General features: G+C 34.0%; 5 protein-coding genes across 8 annotated transcripts in view; 2 read left to right on the top strand and 3 right to left on the bottom strand.

Moving 5' to 3' along the window:
- LOC108968829 (SPARC-related modular calcium-binding protein 2) overlaps window positions 1-3,348 on the bottom strand; it is a 38,933-nt gene extending 35,585 nt beyond the window's left edge. For both annotated transcript variants that reach the window (XM_018933122.1, XM_018933126.1), the window contains exon 1: window positions 2,512-3,348. The gene's annotated coding sequence lies outside the window, so the exon portion shown is untranslated. The remainder of the gene's footprint in view (window positions 1-2,511) is intronic.
- Window positions 3,349-4,682: 1,334 nt separating this feature from the next.
- On the top strand, window positions 4,683-13,853 carry LOC108968818 (sulfhydryl oxidase 1). Its single transcript, XM_018933098.1, has 3 exons — window positions 4,683-6,034; window positions 9,464-9,916; window positions 12,651-13,853. The coding sequence occupies exons 1-3, from the start codon at window positions 5,060-5,062 to the stop codon at window positions 13,137-13,139; spliced, it is 1,917 nt and encodes a 638-aa protein (XP_018788643.1). The 5' UTR covers window positions 4,683-5,059; the 3' UTR covers window positions 13,140-13,853.
- Window positions 13,854-14,743: 890 nt separating this feature from the next.
- Window positions 14,744-17,330, bottom strand: LOC108968817 (chromatin assembly factor 1 subunit B). Its single transcript, XM_018933097.1, has 2 exons — window positions 16,646-17,330; window positions 14,744-16,538 (listed from the first exon to the last, which is right to left on the bottom strand). The coding sequence occupies exons 1-2, from the start codon at window positions 17,233-17,235 to the stop codon at window positions 14,855-14,857; spliced, it is 2,274 nt and encodes a 757-aa protein (XP_018788642.1). The 5' UTR covers window positions 17,236-17,330; the 3' UTR covers window positions 14,744-14,854.
- A 379-nt stretch (window positions 17,331-17,709) lies between these two features.
- On the bottom strand, window positions 17,710-19,475 carry LOC108968768 (cyclin-dependent kinase 5 homolog). The gene is made up of 4 exons (XM_018933008.1): window positions 19,215-19,475; window positions 18,881-19,148; window positions 18,536-18,820; window positions 17,710-18,472 (listed from the first exon to the last, which is right to left on the bottom strand). Exons 1-4 carry the CDS (start codon window positions 19,380-19,382, stop codon window positions 18,312-18,314), a joined length of 882 nt encoding a protein of 293 aa, XP_018788553.1. The 5' UTR covers window positions 19,383-19,475; the 3' UTR covers window positions 17,710-18,311.
- Window positions 19,476-19,840: 365 nt separating this feature from the next.
- LOC108968819 (dnaJ homolog subfamily C member 13) overlaps window positions 19,841-22,370 on the top strand; it is a 15,325-nt gene continuing 12,795 nt past the window's right edge. The window contains exons 1-6 of one of the 3 annotated variants that reach the window (XM_018933100.1): window positions 19,841-19,957; window positions 20,392-20,702; window positions 20,761-20,901; window positions 21,067-21,211; window positions 21,525-21,726; window positions 21,801-22,305. In XM_018933100.1, the coding sequence (XP_018788645.1) occupies window positions 20,511-20,702; window positions 20,761-20,901; window positions 21,067-21,211; window positions 21,525-21,726; window positions 21,801-22,305 (1,185 nt within the window). In that variant the 5' untranslated portion in view covers window positions 19,841-19,957; window positions 20,392-20,510. Of the gene's footprint in view, window positions 19,958-20,391; window positions 20,703-20,760; window positions 20,902-21,066; window positions 21,212-21,524; window positions 21,727-21,800; window positions 22,306-22,370 lie in introns of those variants that run through there. The other 2 variants (XM_018933099.1, XM_018933101.1) reach the window with 2 other exon arrangements.

Here is a 22,370-nt window from a genome sequence, read left to right as displayed (position 1 = left end):
TTTTAACAGCACGAAAGGGAGCTGGCTTTATGCCGTTGTCTGAACTTGGTATCCCCGCAAAACTAATACGGCTGTGTAAACTGATGTTGAGCAATACCAAAAGCTCTGGTAGTGAACGAGGGCAAGACGAAATATCTACTGTCATTAAACACTTGTCGCTCTCGCAACTTGCCCCCACGTCACTGTTGACAGTCATTACTGCGAAATCGCAGAAAACTTCGTCTATCGTGGAACCAACAATAATACCAATAACAATGTCAGCGTCGAAGTCCAACGCAGAATAGCTCTTGCCAACAGGTGCTACTGCGGACTGAGAAGACAATTGAGAAGTAAAGTCTTCTCTCGACTAACAAAAACCAAACTCTATAAGTCACTCATTATTTCCGTCCTGCTATATGGTGCAGAGGCATAGACGATGGCAACATTTGATGAGTCGGCGTTACGAGTTTTCGAGAAGACTTATGGACTTATGCTCTGCGGAAGACTTATGGACTTTTATGCATTAACAACCACGAATACCGCAATCAATGGAACGATGAGCTGTATGAGATATACGATGACATTAACATAGCTTAACAAATTAAGAGGCAGCGGCTGCGATAGCTAGGTCACGTCGTTCGAATGAATGAAAACACTCTAGCACTGAGAGTATTCGACACAGTACTCGCCAAGGGAAACAGAGAAATAGGAAGAAAGGCCAGGGGGAGAAGAACCTGGAATTTCCAATCGGCGCCAAACAGCGAAAAGGAAGAATAACTGGCGCGCTGTTGTAAAATCGGCTATAACCGCTTAAGCGGTATCTATTCTAATATAGAAGAAGAAGAATTGGTTACATACATGTACTTTCTTCGATGGATTTTGTATAAGAGTATTCTTTGCTTGATTTAACTGCAATAATAGCATACTTTTAGGTGTTATGCCGTGAAAAAATTAAGCAATATTAAGGGTTTACATCAGAGTCACAACTTAAAGAAGAGATTTGAATTTTTTGCAAAAACGACTTCCAACAGTTCAATTTTCAGTCTCTTGCTGCCGGAAATGACGTCCTAATGACCATATTTGAATAATTTCCTTTGAAATTATCACAAAATCTCTGTAAAGTATATATATTAGGAAAATTCTGCAAATAAATGAAAAATTAATTGAAACTATTTAAAATAGTTTTTTTTTGCTGCATGAAAACATGTCTGTTTAATTACAGATAACAGCTAGATAACTGCATTGTTGATAATTAAGCTTTAGACCATTTCCATAAATTAGATACACTAACTTATATTTTTCTACAAGTAAAATAAAACTTTCCTTTCAAGAAGTATGAACTTTTTGTGCGTCAAAGATTGTAATATACAGTAGCTCGGAATAAATCGATAGACAGGCAATATATGGGGAATCCCCAAACGATCACTATGACAGTCATTATTTAGTGGGAAGTAAGCAAAGTGAAAAAAACTTACAAAAAAAAGTAAACAATAAACACTAAATATCAATAATATGAAAATTGAGACAATTAAAAAAATAAATAAATAAATAAAAAAAGATATATATTAAACAATTGTTGCTATGAGACTCAGTTTAAAAGTATATGAGAAAACAGAACTCATGAAACTTGCAAAATTCGAATCACGAAAGAAAAAAGGAAATATTATACGAATGAAGCAACTGTATATTTAATATTGATATATCAGTATATTAAATATTCGTACTATCAAATTTCGAGTGACCTACGCAATTTAAGGCGTGTCTGCCAGCCATTATATCTGTCTATAATCTCGTAAATTATTTCAATTTTTGTGTAACAGAGCATCGCTTAAGTCATAAATTATTAAAATTTGTCGTTTTGCTGAGAAATCGTATTAACGTAATGCGTTAAGAAGCTAAGGCAATAAGCATTCTATGAGCATCACATCTAACTCAATATTTAACCACGAAAAAATTTATGCTTTAAGTATTTCGTGGACCATAAAACCACTCAGAACGACAATTTAGTACTAGTATTTACACCATTTAATAACAAATAAAATGATAACCTTTTATATTGCATCAAAAAATATATGGAGAATAGACTAGGAGATAAGTTGGAGTACATCCACCTAGAGTTAGAGTGTTACATAGTGACTGAAGTGAGTTACATGAAGATGTATTTAAATTTTGTAAAGCGAATATCCGCTATTAATATCTTTTACAATACGTGTATTATATTTTAAATATTATTCTCTCCAATTTAACTATTTTTAAAGCAATCCAAAATGCATTTGTGCTGATATAACAGAATTGTTTACATTTTGCATAATCAAATGTCAAACAATAATAAAGGCAGCAACGACATGGATCGTCAAAGAAATTAATACACTGCCAGTTGATCGTTGTTAAAAATATTATTTAAATTAAATATTTATTTATAAATGTTAAAAGCTTATAAAAACACTAAAATAATATTTAATAAATTGCACAAATGCACAATAAATTATATAAAAACAACTTCTACAGTAACTTATAAATTAAGAGACTTACACGCAATTAGAAGTCCAACCTTGAAAGGATTCGTTCAAAGTACCAAACTAACAAGCATTAAATTTTTATTGCTACAATATGCCGCTTCTTAATTTCACTTTCTTGTCATTTTCCGTATTTAAATTTTTTTGTTTCAGTGTGAATATACTTGCACAATACATACATACATGCGTGGACAGATGAAATATAAAGGAGCTGGCAAGAGTGTATGGTGTTATATTAATAACAATGCGATCTGTCTTATCAAAATACACAGAGACGGACACGACCCAAGCAAATGAAGAGGTCGACACTGGAGACGCTGGTCCGCATTGAGCACGGCTACTGCACAAAGATCAGCACAAGACGTCGCGAACCGTATAAAACACTCAATTAGCATCAATTATTCACGATCTTTAATAAAGTTTTAATTGCGCTACAACGGTATTTAACGTAGCATGTCAGTGCCAACGAATTTTTTATTTTTAGTTTATATACATATGTACGCGCATCATATTTGATAAATTGAATAACTATTTTATCATTATATACTTTTTTTCTCGCGCTGTCGTGATTCAATAATTTACACTTATATTGCACATATACAATTAATTAATTTATTACAATATTTTTGCTTCGTTATATTAAAGTTTTTGTATTCAAGAATCGTGGCGTTCGCAACAACGTCTGTACACGGACTGATTCCATTGATGGAGCATTGTGTGCCAAATGAATGAAGCTTTAATAATCTGCAGGGCGTCCCATTTCGTCGCGAAGAGAATTTGCTCATGGTAAAGTTCGTTGAGTAATGTGTATGAGCCCATATTTTGTAATTTCAGAGAGTTTTTTCTTTAAGAGTTTTGCGCGAAAGAGCGTGTATATAAAAAGAAGAGCGTAAAAGTAGAGTTTATTAAAAAAGCCGGTCTCGTGAAACAAATAAATTGATACAGCCGCGGTTGTAAGCATGCTACTAATAACAATTATCAGTTTTTAGTCACTGTGTCATTTAGGTTCATGCGTTGGCAATGCTATTTTGTTATTTTATGATATCACAACTAGATAATTGTTAACAAATTTCTAATAATTACATTTTTTAGCTTAAACTTTTTCTAGTTACCTTATAAAAAATATACAATTTTTTCATGCTGATACTTTTTAAATATTTATTATGGTCAACAATATGTGACCTGGTCAACGGAAAGAGGGCTTAGGTGTCAAAAAATCCAAAACTCAATTTTCACTTTTTAGTTGATTCGGATGGAAGATGAGATTTTTAACAGCTGTTTCCCAGAAAACTAGTTTTCGCACGTTAGCTCCCTTTTCGTAGACCAGGTCACATATATTGAAATTAATAATTAATACGAATATTTTTTCGAGTTTGTGTTTTTCACTGCCTTCCCATGGCCAATGCTTGTAGAATTATACACTTTGCGGTATATATGTAATTAACAAACAACAGCAATCGGATACAAAGTAACGGAAACTCTTGGATGTACATCTTTTATATCCGGGCAGTCATCACACATTGGCACTTCTACTCCTAAATTTTGTCAAAATCACAACACCGCTACAAAACACAAAACCTCAATTGTCAACGCTTAAAATTTCAATTATTGGTCCTATCGCCAAAACAAAAACTAATTTGTGGATAAAGTACAAATTCGTTACCAAAGGCTGACATTGCTTTTCTTTACGCTTCTTCATTTTAATATTACACTTGCACATTTGAAATTAAAGATATAATCTTAAAATATAAACACGTTGAGAAAGCTTTCACACGTTCACACTTTAAATAAATTATTATTTATTTTGTCGGTTTTTCACTAGCTAATATTAGTTATTCTAATACAGAAGTCGATAATAGTATCGATCACTAAATAAGTACTTTCAGGGTCCAAACTTTCGTATAAATTTATCGATACTAGATTTTAAAATTTGTTAATTAATTTTAATAGCTAATAAAGATATAATAACAATTAGTTTAAATATTATAAATTCACCATAATAAATTGAAATGGTGAACATATTGTAGAAAATAATTTGTTAAGAAATTTAATAATATTGTAAAAATTCTCTTCCGTTCAATTATTTTGTCACACAGCGCATAGCTCTAAAACTCGATTACTTGGCAGCACTGTTTTTGGAGCTCAGTCACTGCCCCAATATGTCATTGCTTCAGCAGAGACGTGCTCTGCTTTCAGTAGCATGTTCATTAGTCGTGTATTTGTTAGTAACATAGGTTGTTTATCATCTGTTCGGGGAATATTAGAGCAGTTGTGTATATTTTACACTTGTATGTTTCATCGCCATTCGAATGGCTTTAAATAATACAAGTTGATGCAAATGTAAATAAGGTGTAAGATCGATTGCAAGAAAGCCTCATAACAGCGCTTGTACAAAAAAACGGCAAAATAATAGACCTTGAAATAAAACAATTGGATGTGGTACATACAAACATATGTTGGGCTACTAAATTAACAATTAACAGTCTTATAACGCTTCTAGTATTTACCTACTAGTTTCCGTTTAAAAGTCAATATTTGCGTTCGGACAACAACAAACAGTGACAATGAGGTCTACGTGTTGCGTCTCAAGCGGAACTGTAGTATTTCTACTGACATTAGTAGGACTTTCATTTTTAGCATCTGCTAGTGTTATACCTGCTGTATTTCTTGGTGTACCTGATAAACCTGAAAATGGTCTCTACGATCCAAGTGGTAAGGTGGCAATTCTCACTGTAAATAACTTCAATGACACAGTACTGCGTCAGAATCGTTCATTGCTGGTGGAATTTTACAATACATTCTGCGGTCACTGCCAACGATATGCTCCGCATTACAAAGCATTGGCCGAACGCTTGTATCCGTGGCGTGAAACTTTACTAGTTGCAGCTATTGACTGCAATGCCTTCGAAAACACTGGAATATGCCGCGATTACGAAATATTTGGTTATCCAACAGTGCGTTATTTTTCACCTGGATATATGTGCAAAGAAGGGAATTATGGTCAAAATATCAACCCACATACTGAAATTAACGAGTTAACAGCAAATATGTCACAACGGTTGGCAGCAGAAAATTATACGGATAGCTTGCCAAATTTTCCCAATCTACATAGTCTCACAGAAAATGAAAGCAAAGCACTTTTTAATGGTTTGGATAGTAATAAAAAATTTGTGATATTAATTTATGAACCAGAGAATACAACAGTTGGATTAGAGAGCATATTACAATTTCACTTATGGCCTGATGTGCAAGTGCGTCGTATCAACGACTTGAATTTAGCTAGAAATTTCCAAATTGATGGCGTACGCTATAAGATGGCAACGGTAGATAGAGAAGGAAATGTTGTGCCATATGGTGTCACGGAAGATACGCCACAAGCGTACATAGCTACAATTGAAAGTTTTCTAGAAGCTCAACATTTTAAACCGCGCTCAGAAAAACCACCAAAAGCTAATCTTGCTCAAAGCCAAGCCGATGATGACAGTGGACGATCAATTATTATTTCCGAAGTACTAAGTAACAAGCATTTGGTTTATCAGGTATGTGAATATGTTTTGCGATCACAACAAAATTGTATACAATTCAAAGCGTCATTATTTACTTTATTATTATTGTTAAGTGTGCATGCATGTATGTAAATATGTTTGATCGTGATCCTATAGTTGTAGACACAAGCTTGTTTTGCTATAATGGGGTGTACCTCTAAAACACTTGTCACTTTGTTGTACAAAACTGTACTTTTTATGTAAATGCAGTTAGTGGAGATATAGTCTACATGAATTACAATAAATATTGCCAAAGACAAAGAAAACAAAAAAATAAAAAACAATAACTTCGGTTGTACTGAAACTCTGATACCCAAAACAGATGCATTTCGTCTAGCATAATAGGGTATAGTAAGATCTTCAATTTGATTTTAATCGGTCTGTCTGTATGACAGCTATATGCTATAGTAGACCAATCTGAAATTTTTGTTCTGAGAATTTAGTTTTGTCTTGAACAAATTTGATACTTTGTAAAATAAAAAAAGTAAGAAAGTAAAAATATTTTCCATACAAAGGTCTGATTGTAATCGGAGAGTTTTTTTCGCAGCTATATGCTATAGTGGTCCGATATCGGTGATTCCCTCAATTGACCAGCTTCTTTGGGAGAAAATGGCGTGCAACATTTTATAACGATAACTCATAATTTGAAGGACTAGTTCGCATATAATATATGTATACATATCGACTGAGCTCGTCATGTACCCATACCACTTACATACATCCAATTATTCGATGAAATTGTGAATGAATTATATATAATCAATTTTGACATCTTGATTATTCATCTAGTTATTGCTATATTTTAGTTCCCGTCAGCTAAAACTATGTTAACAACATCTTTAAAAAGACGTAGAGGCTAAATCTAATAATTATAAACATCAATCAAAGGATCGGAATTCATTATATTGGGATATGAGGGATAGGCCAGGGTCTAGAAAAATTCCATTATAATTTAGTTTTATTAAAGTATCACACATTTTGAACAGCCAAAAAGCTTTTACTACCGATCGAAAACCGGAAATCATGGGGTATACTGGGTCAGAGACAGGAACTATTATACTTTGTGGCTACGTGTGGCAAGAGTATAAAAACAAAGAGCTGTAATTTTATTAATCTAATAATGCTTATTACCATAAATTAGGCAATCATAGCAAAAAACATTACAGACAAAAAATAGTCATAATAGTGTCAATGATACACTTAAATGAAATAAATTAACTATATTTGTATGTATGTGCTAGCTATATTTAGCTTTTTCATTGACATGTTAGATGTCGCAGTTGAAAATATGTGCTATTATCTCGCTATAAATACCGACATGACTTTACGCCATTTAGTTTTCAAAATAATTTATTATACCTTTTTTCGGAGAGAATCGTAATTGCCTAAGTATGCAATTTTAACGCTAATTGACAACGCCATAAAGTGTAGGTTGCTAATTTTTCACAACAAAATACTACAAATCTCTTAAAAAGTGGATCATTTGTTGTGTATTTCGCTCTAAATAAGATTTTGTATTATAAACGAATAATTGTACTAATATTATACATACACAGTTGTTCATTTTCACTTTTTAATCTAAAAATTTCGCGAATATGTCGAAGGAAACGTAGACTGTTATCAATTGATTTATGAAAACATTTGCATATTTGTACGTAAATAGATATTTTAGATTATATATGTTTATGGGGTCAGTAGGGTAATCTTTTTTTAATTATTTTTTTTTTTTGCATTTTCTGTTCCCTTATACCCTTAGAATTAATGCAGAAACCCACTCTTCCATTCGAAGGTTTCGAAAAAGGACCAAAAATAATAATAATACCGCTCGACATTCGGAGCGCTCGGAGTGCACACCTCAAACTTTAAACGAATTTTCTCAAAGCACACTTTTTTAAACTGGCGGACATGATTCAGGTCGAACTACTCAACCGATTTGTTAAACGCTTGGCTTTCGTCCCAATATAATTTTATAATTTATTGACAACGTTTATGACAACATTTAGCTAAAAAACATGGGGAAAAAAATTACTTTTCTATTTATCAACATTTTTTCATGATTCTAGTAGGGCCAGTCACGTACTTTTTAAGAGTAAATTGGGTTTTTATGTTTCAGATTACCCAAACTTGAGAAATCGTGTCCGCCAGTGAAAAAACGCATCTTATTCACCCAGCCATTTCTCCGACAGATGTCATCAAAAAATTCCAAAAAAAATTGTTTTTACACTCCATGATATGTGAAAAAAAATTCTATTGTAGAATAAAAATTCTATGAAAAAAAAAAATTTCAGAAAACAGGCCAGATTAACCTACTGACCCCCTAATGAAATCGTTTATTTTTCTTAGAAAACTATCATTATATTAAAAATTCAAAAAGGTTTTTCAACTACTTGAGGAATACAAGCCGATCTAACTGCCACGAAACGTTGAATTTTCAAATTTGTGGACATTAGTGAGCGGGTTAGAAGCTCTTAGATGCCCAGGAAACTTAATGCCACTAAATTTGCAAGTGGAATATCTTTTATGGTAAATAGCCCATTATTTGCTAAATTTTCTAAAAAAAAATATCCGGCTTAAGTTGCAGTCTTAGTCGTTTCTTAACTTAAACAATATTTACCTCAAAGCTGTTGATACAATATTTGCTCATAATAATATTTGTCATCAAGAAGTTAAAACTTTTTGCAGGTTCAAGTTTGCGGAAATGTGTACATACACAAACCCGTATGAATTTATTATACCCTGAACAGCATATAACAAACGTCATGAAATTTGTAACAACCAGAAGGTAAAGTCGGTGATCTTATAAAATATGCATATATACATATATGTATAAATAATCATGATGAAGAAAGTCGATTTAGCCATGTCCGCCTGTCATTCTGCGAACTAGTCATTGGATCGGATCGCAACACTATTGCATACAAAATAATCCATCAAAATCAAGATAAAATCCTTGTATCCGCTTTTATGCTATGAGAAAAGAACTGGTGTAGGGTATTACAGCTTTGTTACAGTTAACTTTTTTCTAATTTTTATTTTTAAATACTGTTAGTTGGTTGAGTAATAAAACATAATTACGAAATAAATATTTAAAATGTTCCTAAATTATAAAATGGTCGTATGTTATTATAAAGCTTGTTACTCTTAATTTTTTAAATGCATTATTTGAAAACATGCAGCTTACATATATATTTGCACAGACGATATCTAAATATTATAATTAAATATCCAGTGCAACGCGGCATATTACCTTGATTTTGACACTCCACTCAATGTGTCAATATTTGCCAAATTCTTATTTTAGCTGAAAGCATTCGCATGCATACAATAATATACATACATACATACATATATAAATACCATCTGTATACAATTTCATTTCATTATTGAAACAGATGTTCGAATAAATTTCTTCAATATTTTCAGGCTGATCTGGAAATGGCCCTACGTCAAATGCTTCTAAATGAGATACCAAAAGTACACGACATACGCGGTGAACAATTAATGGCTTTACAGCGCATCTTGGGCGTATTGCAACGCTATAGTCCACTCGGACCACAAGGCAATTTGGTCATACGACGCTTACATGAATATGTCGTAAACGTCAACGAGTCGCTGGGCGGTGCCGATTTCCAAACAAAATTCGAACATTTGAATAAAACATTCGGTCCGATATTCTCATCGAATCATTTTGTTGGCTGTATCAGCTCTCAGCATAACAAACGTGGCTACACTTGTTCGCTGTGGACGCTCTTCCATTATCTAACCGTGCAAGCCGCACGTCAAGAGGTCAGCAATGATCCGTTAGAAGTACTGACCGCTATACACGGTTATGTGAAGTTCTTTTTCGGCTGCACTCATTGCTCAGAACACTTTCAGGTAAGGTGCACAACAATTTTGAAAGTTATAAAAATCTTTAGAAAGTTATAAAAGTAAAATAAACGCCACCAAAATGCACATAGTAGTAAATAAGCAAGTGATAAGTTAATATAATTGCTCTTTTCTGCCTTTGCACTTCATTAGCAAGCGCATTGTAATCAACAATTGCTTTGCTTTTTAGTAATGAGTACTATTTCCGCCCCCCGTTAACTGTTAAACAATTTCGCAAAGCTTTAATTAAGTCTTACATACACACATACATGATATGATATATTTTTGAGAGTTTTTAAGTTCACAAAATGTAATAAATTACTTCACACTTATAATTATCGTTTAGTTTTGTTCTCAAAGCAGGCTTAACTACCCAAAAAAAGTTAGATTTGGTGCCGAAAAATTTTTTTATAAAAAATGCCAATAATAATAAAATAAAAAAATATCGTCCGTAGTTTACTAGACAATGTTGATTTGAACCTAGAGCTAAGATGTGTGCGATAGTCTGCGAAAATTCCAAGTTCGACACTACTCTTCAATATGCTACCAAGTTAATAATTTTTAGCACGCTAAAATGTATTTGAAGCAAAGAATCGGTTTTTCGAAAGCCCTTAACTGCCCTAACCTTTTAATTATTTATTCTTTATCTGAAAAATATGCTAAAGCCACTCACACATTGTCAATAATTTTTAATATTGTAGTAGTCAATTGACTTTTTAGCGCTTTTCCGATCTAAAATCTTCAGACACTAATATTTTTTACGCTCTTTTATGATTTTCGACATCCTGTGGTTTTGAAGAGACTGTGACACTTAAGAATCATTTCTACCAAAGTTGCTGCGAAATTGTTGCAAACCTTGATTTTGTGTATCAACTTAATGGTAGTCGGCAAAATTATGCTGCCAAAAGTTCCAATAGGCATATTCTTGTAAAAAACACTAAGTTTGCGACATCCAACATGATGAGCTAAGTCGATAATTAGTCGCAGTTTTTGAGCTAGCGATCTGAAATTTTGAGTAGTTTGATAGTGCCAAACATAGATAACGCTATAAAGAAGACTCTAAAAAAAGTTGAGAAAGTTTTCCGCACTCTATGCGGGCAACTATACCAATTTGGCCAATTATATTAAAATCTAAGATATTTTAAATTAGTTTCTTTATAATTTATTTTTACTTTTTTTTATAGGAATATGCATTCCCTTTTCTCACAAGAGTCAACGCTTTCTCCCAAACTCTTCAATTTTACAGAATTTTGTTGTTTATAACTGTAAACAGTTTAATAAATCAATGCTAATTGAAATTCAAAATATTTGTAAATTATATACATATATGTAGGTAACTGTGCATTCATGTATTATTATATACATATATGCATTATAACTGTATGTATGTGTTTATTTATGTACTTACATACATATATGGTTTGCTTAGTAGGTTTCTTGCCCATACTTTTATTTCGTTTACGTTATACGAATGCTTACTCAAGGTCTTTTCCTCCGACAGTTCAGTGAAAGTTCATTTGGATATAAGTATGCACCTACACACATGTATACATAATAATATACATAAGTATAACATGTATGAATATATGTTTGTATATTCTTCAGATATTGTATTTGAAGCCACTTTTACTATTTATTTTAACACTGTTGTCATATTGTCAGCGCTTTCCAGTCGAAATACTCGTATGTACAATATTGGATTTAAAACTGTGCAAGGCTGTGATCATGCTTTACTAAATTACATGCATTCCAAATCCCAATTAGAATTGTTTTATTGGGGTGGTGGATAACTTCTCTAAAACAATTTCTAGCAATACTACGGTGTTGACGAGATAAGATAATTAGATGAGGATTGCAGGCGACCTTGGGTCTGTTGTGCACTTTCTTAAATCGCGAAAACCCACCTAGCCTCAGCATATTAATAAATTGCAATATACAATTTGTTAACCTGAATCTAAGGGCCTTCATTGTTCGTCTGTAGGCTGCTAGGCAGTCAATTAGCAGGTGTTCTAGAGTCAATTAGCAGGCTCCTGTTGCTGAACTGAAAATTTACACAAGAGGGTAGGCCCATGTTATATAAGTGCTTCTATAACTTATAGTGTAGAATACGACAAGTAGTCTGAGTCTGAGTTTGTCTCAACGGAACGAATAAAACCCAATGCTCCACGGTTAGCTAAAACAATATACTTGTACAAACATATGTATGTGGTTAAAAACTAGTTATTCTACTCAATATTACATATATACATATGACGAAGTAGTAGCCATATTTCGTGTCACCAAAAATATTTGTTCGAACTTCCGTTTATATTTTCACATATCTTTATGGGAAATATCGAAAATACTTGACTGTATGGGTACAGTTCAACAGTCGTGCTTTAGATTCTGTGTTCTCGGTCCTATAATGTCTTTGCAAATTTGCACAACTCGTGGAAGAATAGTTCTAAGACGCTTATAATACTAGAACGACAAAATTTAATTCTACTTAATTATAATTATAAAATAGTAAAATCATTATTCATCTTACTATTATCTGTCTTGCTCCATCTACTTATGTACATACATATATTCGATAATCAGAAATTTTTGTTTTTAATTTCGTAGACATGAGGACTCAAATTTGACCTCACAATATAATCACAAATCAATCAGTATGCTATATGTATGTACATATATATGTCATCACAATACAATAATACAATAATAAATACAAATCAATTAATACATTTTATTTACTCTGCAGGCTATGGCAACACGTCGAAAAATCTGGAATGTGCCGAACAAAGATGAGGCCGTACTCTGGCTGTGGGCCGCACACAACGAAGTAAACAATCGTCTAGCGGGTGATGATACAGAGGATCCGAAATTCCCAAAAATACAATTCCCCAGCGAAGCGAGTTGTTCGCAGTGCCATAAATCCGATCCAGCCATGTCTTCGAGCAAGTCGTCCATCAACTGGGACAAAGACGCAGTGCTGAGTTTTTTTAAAAACATACACAATCCCGGCTATGTTAGTCGTTACGGTGTAGAAAACGAAGCTGTGCTGCAGCCATCGCTGGAGAAATTACGCCAGAAACGCATGATCGGCAATGTCTTCTCCGAAATGGACATGCGTATGGGCATGTTGTTGTATGGCTTCTGCATTGTTATGATGGTGCTAGCGTTTAAGCTCTTCGCATTAAAGAGCTATCGCAAAAAGCCCTATATGCACGACATCCTCGGGAAAGTATAAGTTAGCGTTCAAGGGAAATCGCTGCAAAGTTGCAAAGTTGCAAATTCAATAAAAGTGTGTGCGCATAAAAAAGTGGATAATATTTCACAAATTTGTGGAATGTATTTATATAATGTTGCAGCGTTTTGCATACTTTGCGGTGTGAGAAGTGTATTTTTTGTTTTTATTTTTATTGTTTTTTAATTTGTTGTTCCACGCAGAGGAATGCTAACTCAAGTGCAATTCCATTTATATAAAATTCCAACAAAAACAAAAGTGTTTGTGATTATTATATATGTATGTATAAGTTGCATTGCTTAATATGCCGTCTCAAAAAAATAAATAATTCCGATACATGTAAAAAAGTTATGCATCCATACATTTATATTGTACTAAATTTAATAAATATGTTTTTGTATATGCAATTATTAATTTTAAACGAAAACGATGTAACGATCCCACAGAATTACATAAACACATACGCATACACACATTTATTATATAAGCGATTGAAGTTCGGGTTTTACTACTTTTTATACACTAACTACCATCAAAGTTTACAACGAAAAGTCTACAAGGATGTAAACATATTTGTAATTATGCAAACAACTGTAAATAAATATGTATGTAGCAAATAAAAATAGAACAAAACAAAAATTGTATTTCTTCCTGTATGACCCACGATATTTAATAACTTTGTATATATATAATTACTAAATATCATCAAACCACGAGCAGCTGGAAGTTTTTTTATTGTGATGTGCATCGATCCTATCGTTTCAATATATATATATATAAATATTTATAAGTAAATAGTGTTAAAAGATCACTTGTATTTCTTCTGAATCTTATAGAAAACATTTTTTCACAGTAGCAGTATACATAACTCAAGTGATAAGATAGGCTTTTGTCAATTTTTTCATTGGCTGTCAACAAGCAACAAGCTAGTTTGTATAATAAAAACACATGTGACATTCGCACAATGTAGTTACAAGACAATGTAAACAATGCTGATGTTTTCGTTGCAGCAAAATAAAAAACAAATAAAACTAAAAAAATTAGGTGTAGAGCGGTACGGTTTAAATATTTTTCATACAAACTGTTAACGATGACTTAGAACTTCAGAGAAAAAATGCTTGATTGTTTTTCCTTGAGTGACTTTAAGTGCTGGTTTAGGTATCGCTTCCAAAAAAAAAAACAAAAAAAAAAATTTTATTAATTTTGATCTGTGAATCTGTATGCCACCTACATACTTATATGTATGCAAGAGCGTCCTAAGTTGAATAATTTCTTCGGTGTTTGTTCAGTTGCTTTAAGCAAAAGTCTGCATTAAATTTAAAATATAAAATTTAACAGATGTTGAGTGTTTTATTTCATTTTAACCCCACGTTGTTGTTTATAGTAGACCCTATATACAACAGTTATTCTTAAGCGATCAAGTAAATCAACAAATAAGAAATTCCTTGGGAAGAAAAGAACGTGTTAAAAATTTCAGATCGATAACACAAATACTGGGGGACTAGGTTCGCACACATACAGATGGGCATGACTAAATCGATTACGCTCGTCACACTGATCCCTTACATGTACTTATGCAACTTTTTCTGGTCCCAATTGCATCTCTTATCAAACAATACCGCTGTTTTTTTTTTGTTGATTGTTTTTTAGTGTATATTTTAGGGTTTCTTAAAAACATCACTCACGTCTTACAATTAAAAACAATTATTTATTCATTATTATTCCAATAACTTCTTTTTCGATTTGGGCGTTGAAATTGTTTTTAGAGCGACACGCCGTGGTGTTTTATTACCCGGTGTATTAGGTGTAGGTGTCGTTGCGCATTCTTCCTTGCTAGCTGTTGTTTCAGTATTTATCGGTTGTTCGACGCTCTTACCACCTTGATCTGCAGTAGTTTTGACAATTGCCGCCTGCGAGTTATTATCCACTGAATCCTCGTAAACCAAACGTATATCTTCTGTGCACTCTAACGTTGCATCCTTGTTGACAGGCGACTTCTGAACCTCAGCTGCTGCGGGAGGTTTAATAATCGGTTCATCCATTGATGTACTAGTCTTTATTTGCACCACAGTATTACAATCGTCTACTTCCATTGGTGTTGGCCAGGCATCTAGTGCCACTTCTTCTACAGTTGAGGTTGGAACTGCCGCTAGTACTGCTGGCATCGTTATGAGCGCACGAGGCGCCCGTCGCACTGATATGGGTGTAGCGCCCTTTGACTGTCGTATTGTAGCAAGCGTAGTTGTGGCTTTTTTTGCGCTATTTATATTTGTCTCACTAGTAGAGGGTGTGTTAGTTGCGCTGGGTAACGTTGAACTGCGTGGTGTGCGTCTAACCATTATCGGTGTGACAGGACGACTTTTCTTCTCCGGTGATTCGAAGCGTTCATCGGAGCTAAGAATTTCCTTGTCAATAATGACTTGAGCGCCAAGCGTTTTTGTTATTGCCAATGCGGGCCCAGCATTATTTAAGTTCACTGACACGCTCTCATTAACTATACTTTTATTATTTTGAGTTAAGACTGCGCTTTCACCGCTATTTACTTCTACGGGATTTTTAGCCTGTGCTTCTACTGTTGTTGTAGTGGAGCTACTTGTTGTTGCTGCAGCTTCAACTGTCGTCTCCATTGGCTCATGGGTTTTTTGTTCATCGGCTATTTGCACTAGTGGATAACGTTTGATGTTTATACTTTTCGGTTCATCGGTCGAGGGTTTGCGCTCCTTAACACTTTGTCCGTCGTTTTCCTTTTGTTTCTTCGATTTTTTGCCAACCGTACTGATGTCATTTGCACTTAACACTTGCGCCGCATCTTCATATTCGTCTCCCAATTCTCCCGCTTCAAAGGTGATCAATGAACAGAAACCATCCGTACTCGACACAACGACAATTCGGCCGTCACTCGACCAAGTCACGTCTGTTAGACGTGTGTAGTGTATATTTGAGATTACTGCAAATGGTTGTCGCTGCTGCGTATCATAAAAGTAAACAGAACTACGTGTTGCGACGGCGAAAATCATACGATATGGCAGTGGCACAACTGGTGGATTAACATCAGCTTTGTGTGGTCGCAATCGATACAGAATCGGGCAGCAACGTACCGCCACTGTATACTGTCCGGGACAGGGCAAAACAATGGCAGGTTGTCGGAAGGCATGTCGGCTAAATGCGTATGTGGTGTGTAATGATTGAGCTACATCATCTTTTTCGGCTACACCGGCAGGTGTTAGCAACAATTTTCCATCAGGCGTAAAGCAGAGGCGACGAAAGAATGTCTGCAATGTATCGTCGTGGAATATACGCAAACGATGACCGTAAAATTCATTACCCTCACCGACCGGCAGTGTGGATTTGTTAATGCGATGTAAAACCCTTTTCGTCTGTATATCGAAAATACGTAAATATCTGTAAGATTAGCAAATGAAGTTTTTATTTTTTTTTTTTTCAATTGGAAATATGTAATAATAATCTTGATTTGCTCTTATATGTTATTGCTTTTTATTTTACTTTACCTATCCGAACTCAGTGTAGCAATATATTGATTTTTTGGATCCCAAGCCACGCCTTGTACAAACGATTTGTGATCACGCAACATTCCCGTAGATTTTCCCTTTTGCACGTCCCAGACCATAGCAGAATTATCCACAGAACCGCTTACGAGAAACTGTGAATTTGGCGCCCAACTCAAATCGTAAATGTCCTCCATGTGACCGCGCAATACCTTTAAAACAATCCATACTTCTTTGTCCTGCTCGTTAGTGTTGTCTAATATATTCAATGGTTCTTGCTCTCCTTTCAGCTTCCAAATGAAGACGACACTCTCGTCATCACCCGATGCCAGCAACTCACCGTTTGGTGACCATTTTACAGCATTTACTGCGCGCTGATGCCGCGTTAAATCCGCAGCCAAATCCAATTCTATATCCTTTTCATCCTCTGTGTAGTTCATATACCAGATAAGTACATGAGCATCTGTACCGCCCGATGCCAGGCGATGCTTTATATTGGTTTTTTCCGTTGATACTAACGATCTGGGTTGTATATCAACACTTAATACTGGGTCGCGATTATGCCACGAGATTTCGGGTATTTTACACTTCATATTTCAATAAATAACTTTAATATAATATTACAATTAAGCAGCGTAAACAAAAACCTTACGAAAAATGAGCAAGCAATTAGCAAGCAAAAATCACATTTACGCGCCAAATCACAAAATATGTAATGTCAAAAACAATGTGGAAGAGGAGATCAAAACAAAAGAGTAGAAAATTAGAGTTGCCGCAGTTTTACGTCCAAAGAAGTCGATGTCAACACCCTAATATAAAAAAAGCAACTTTTTTCTTTCTCTCTATTTAAAAATTTGTGTTTTAAGCTTTTGCTGAAAAAAATATTTTTAAATATTTAAGTTTACGATTTACACTTTTTCGTCTTCGGTTATTTATCAAAAATTAGAATATGCATGACTTAAACTTAATTGGCGACCTTTGGATATTGTTTATTACGATAACAACACAATCGTAACAGTTGTCAAAGAATATGTGACGTTTGTTTTATGAATAGGAAAAGTTTTGGCGGTTTTTATTTTTATTTAAATATAATTGGGATAGTATCTCTTTATGGTATATATCTCCGAGAATGTTTTCTTTCTTTGTTACAAAAATTGTAAACGCTCCCGATGGAGAGGAGGTATAATGGCAAAATCGCTTATAATTTAAGTATAATATTAGTAATTGAATCACTACGCTATATTCCTTACGAATTCACAATTCTTAAATGGCTCACTGCTGCTTTAGAAAGGAACTTAAAAATATATAATGGATAATTTAACATTAAATCTGATTGTAATATAAGCACTGCATAAACATTTACAGTCTCGTATATTGGTTACACAAAATAGAATATTTCCTTAAACACAATATAAATAAATATTAAGTACTCAACTATATGTTATATTAATACGTACATTTAAGACGACTTTTTAGTTCAACCATTTTGATTACTAGAAATTATCTTAAAAGTCAATAGCTACCAGCGCACAATCGGGCGAAGGATGCTTCCGCTCCCATATTCTTATAAATATTCATTATTGCTAAATAATTTTGTTTTCCCAATTAGAAGCGGTTACAGCAACGTAAGTAAATAACGTAAATATGCTTAATAATATTTTAAATATTATTAGTGATTTGACGAACTTTCAGTGAAATACGGATGTTGCATAGCCTGTTCCGCACTAATACGTTGGTTTGGCCTACAAACCAATAGCTTTTGCAATAAATCTCGACCTTTAGAATTAAGACGGGGTACTATTTGACTCCAGGATGTAATAGGCGGAAATGCTATCATAATTTAACAGATTTTTTAAATGAAATAATTTTGAAAAATAAAATAATAACACTTACATGGAAGCGCCACGTAATCAGCCAAGTGAGTAACACCAGGCCAAGTCTCTTCTATGGGAGTGCCAAGCACACGGAAGATCTTCATCAGTTGATCCAAAACATCTGATCCTGGAAATAACGGTCGACCGGCATCGGCAAGTTCAGCAAATATACAACCTGCAGACCACATATCAATACTGGTTGTATACAATTTCGCACCAAAGAGTACATCTGGTGGTCTATACCATAGTGTGACTACTTCAGCGGAATAACACTTTACCGGAATACCAAAAGCACGAGCTAGACCTATTATTTTAAATCATATAATTACCTTTATAATATATTTATTAATTGCAGTTGTTTTACCGAAATCTGCTAATTTTAGCTCGCCATTTTTGTTGATCAATAAATTCTGTGGCTTCAAGTCCCGGTGGAGTACATTGTGACTGTGACAGAAAGCGAGCCCACGCAACAGTTGTAACATAAAGCTGCGACAAACTGCCATATCGATTTCTCCATTTAAGCTGTCAAAATATTTTTTCAGATCCTGATCACAGTGCTCAAAAACTAACGTTAACTTCTTGTCCGAGTGTAACACATCATAGAGACGCACAATGTTTTTATGTTTCAGCTCCTAAATAAGTTTTATTAATATATGTTTTAATAATTAAAAAAATGCACTAAATCCCTTTCCACACACCTTTAAAAGGCAAATTTCTCTAAGTGCGGAACTAGGCACTCCCTCGTCATCCTCGTCCAAACGAACACGTTTCAAAGCCACAATTTCCATGGTCTCACGGTTACGTCCTTTAAAAACTGTACCGTAAGTACCCTCACCGATTTTTTCCAATTTTTCATATTTTTGCATTTTGTTTAGACAACACGCACAAAATAAACCACTTGATAACTTAATTTAACGCTTATGATTTTGACAAGATATTGCAAAATTTTTAGAACTCGATTTCAAGTGTTGATTGTCAAAACAAATATCATGAGTACTAAAAAGTGATAAGAGATGTCAGTGTGGTAAAACAATTTGATTTGATTTTGTTAAATACATTTAATTTACAGTACAAAAACACAATTAAAGTTTATTTTTAGTCTGCGTAAAAAAGAAAATTTATAAATCACTATAAATATGTGTTTATAATTTGTACAGTAAATTATATTTAATTCTCCATCAAATCGAATTAAAACAGTGTTGTAAAGCAGCCAACAGCTGTGTGTATTTTATCGCTTATCTTTCGCGACATATTCGCACTATTGTCATCACAAATGTCAATTGGAAAAATTCTGTTGTGACTGGAGAGTTTAATTTGCAAAAAAATCCAATTAGATGTGCATTAATTTTAAACATTATCTCGTAAAAATATTAAAAAATAGATCAAATTAATATTTGTGCTCATCGCACAAATGTAGAAAATGTTTTAACAAAAGAGGAAAGTGAGTAAAATACGGATAAATGAAAGTCATTAGCCCAGTGCGGGCGCTGTTGCTCTGCTTTCATTGCGGTTACCGCAGTCGTTGGCGCTGTCTTGTTGGCTCTTCGACATTGTCAACAACGCAATCGCATTTATATCTGCCGCTGTTACTAAAGTTAATTCGCTTCATTGGCATTTACTCCCCTTTTTGAAGTATCGCGATATTCGTGTACTCTTGAGTCCAGTGGTCTTCGCAGTTACTGATAAGTGCCAATCAAACCATAAAAAAAAAAACCATTAAGGGCGCCCAAAATTCGTTAAAGAAAACAAAAAAACAACTGTAATATTTTCGACTATTAATTAGTCAGCATTGATAAAACCAAAAAATCATTACCAAGCTTTCTGCGGTTGAATGTTGCTTTGGTAATCACTTTCTACGTTTGTTCTATTTTTCAGAAGGTCATCATTTAATTATCAATTGAACATTGTGAGGCAGTGTACACAAACAACACGGTTGCCAGTCTTGCCTCTAAAAGCATTGTACAGTGTAGAGTTTAACTTTATATACTTCCGCCATGGTGCCGCCAAAGGATAATGTGGACCTTGAATGTTTTCTGGTGACAAAACATTCATGGAAGGGCAAATATAAACGTATTTTAGCTATTGGTACTGCTGGAATTTCCACATACAATCCGGATAAATTAGATCTAACAAATCGTTGGACATATTCAGACATCGTATCGGCGGCACCGAGTAAAGCAACAAATGTGAGTAATTTTGTTTGATTTATTAATTACATGTACTACTATATTATATGCTTTGCAGATACCAAATGAATTTGTGCTGACTATTAAAAAAGAGAAACGCGTCGATTCTATAAAACTTTCATCAGAATATCGGAATGATATACTTTGTTCAATTTTGAAGTATTACAAAGAGTTTGCTGATAAGCCTAAAAATTCACAAGTGAGTCCGATATAAATACCTTTGTTTCCGTAGTGCTTAGCTAACACGCCCATACGTAATTATTTATATTATATACATATGTATATGAATGTGTAGGTGCATTGTTTATGTTTATTGTTTGTTATTTTTTTTTATTTAAAACTTTGTTTACACTATGCATTGCAGCGTTTCCCTGCTTATAAATATCATTGGTCTGGTGTCAGTTTACCCACAATGCTTGAAGTCACACCGTGCTCATTAGATCAATTGGATCCAACAACAAATGAAGTGCTCACAAGTTATATGTACAAAGACATAGAGGGCATAATAGGTACTAATAGTTCCTTAGTTATCACATAAACATCAATATTGAGTTTGCCTGCAATCGGCCAAATTAACCAAATTACATTGAGTTTAAATTGAAGACATTTTGAACATAACGGAATATAATTTAAAACTAACAATTTAGTGACGAATGCACGTATCCACAAAAAAAAAAACAAAAAAAATTTGGATTTCAATTTTTCACTGGAACTTTCACTAACCATTTAAAGTTGTTCTTGCTTTTAATTAATATTAAATTTATTCTAAAACAAATTTTTCTTACCCAATTTAATTTGAAAAACTTGTCTCTACGATATAAGTAGGCATTTCCGACTACGATGGGGGCATTGTTATGGCCCACGGTGCCTTCAGCCGTTTACATCTCTTTCGTGCATTGAATCATCATGAAATTGTGCAGAATATAGCTCAACGTTCGGTGCAGTTTCTTGGTATTGAAACGAAAATACTCAAAAGCCAAATAACCCTCGAGCAATTCGAACGTCAGCGTTTCGGTGAATATAGGTATACATATACATTTGCACATCTGCACCGATTTATTGACATATAATTATTTAATGTAAATATTTGCCAAACAGCGGTGATCAGTATCAAACATCTATGACCGAATTCACTGTTCAAAAGATTACACCACGTCATCCGGATCCAGTGAAGCGCATACTTTGTCTCACGGAAGCAACACTGTTGGAACGCGATCCACAGACATATAGCGTCTGCACGTTACGTTTGCTAGCCGATGTATTTGCATTGGTACGCGATAAAGACAATTTGCAGCGGTTTTGTATTGAATATAAAAATGGCATATTGCGTCAGTATTTGACCAATGACCGTGATTCACTGCTGGCCACACTTTTGGATGCAGTGCGTTCGAGTGGCAACAAGGATGTACATGTACGCATAAGCAATACACCGCGCGGTAAACGGTATGTACCATTTAGTTGTTCCGTTGATGAGGAAACTGAGGCGAATTTGCTGCGCTTGATTATCAACAATGTACAAAATCCAACGAAACGCTTCGAAGTACTCGAACGCTTTAACGCCAACATACCACACAGTGGTCTTAACTACAGTGTTACGCAAGATGTAAGTGAATAAAAATAGTTTTTTGTTTTTTAATTCTTTAAATTTTTATTTATTTTTTATTTATT

Source organism: Bactrocera latifrons, unplaced genomic scaffold, assembly GCF_001853355.1.
Source record: "Bactrocera latifrons isolate USDA-ARS-PBARC rearing strain unplaced genomic scaffold, ASM185335v1 scaffold_23, whole genome shotgun sequence".
Classification (NCBI taxonomy): domain Eukaryota; kingdom Metazoa; phylum Arthropoda; class Insecta; order Diptera; family Tephritidae; genus Bactrocera; species Bactrocera latifrons.
Note: the sequence above shows the minus strand (reverse complement) of the source record. Positions and strands in the feature narration are given on the sequence as shown.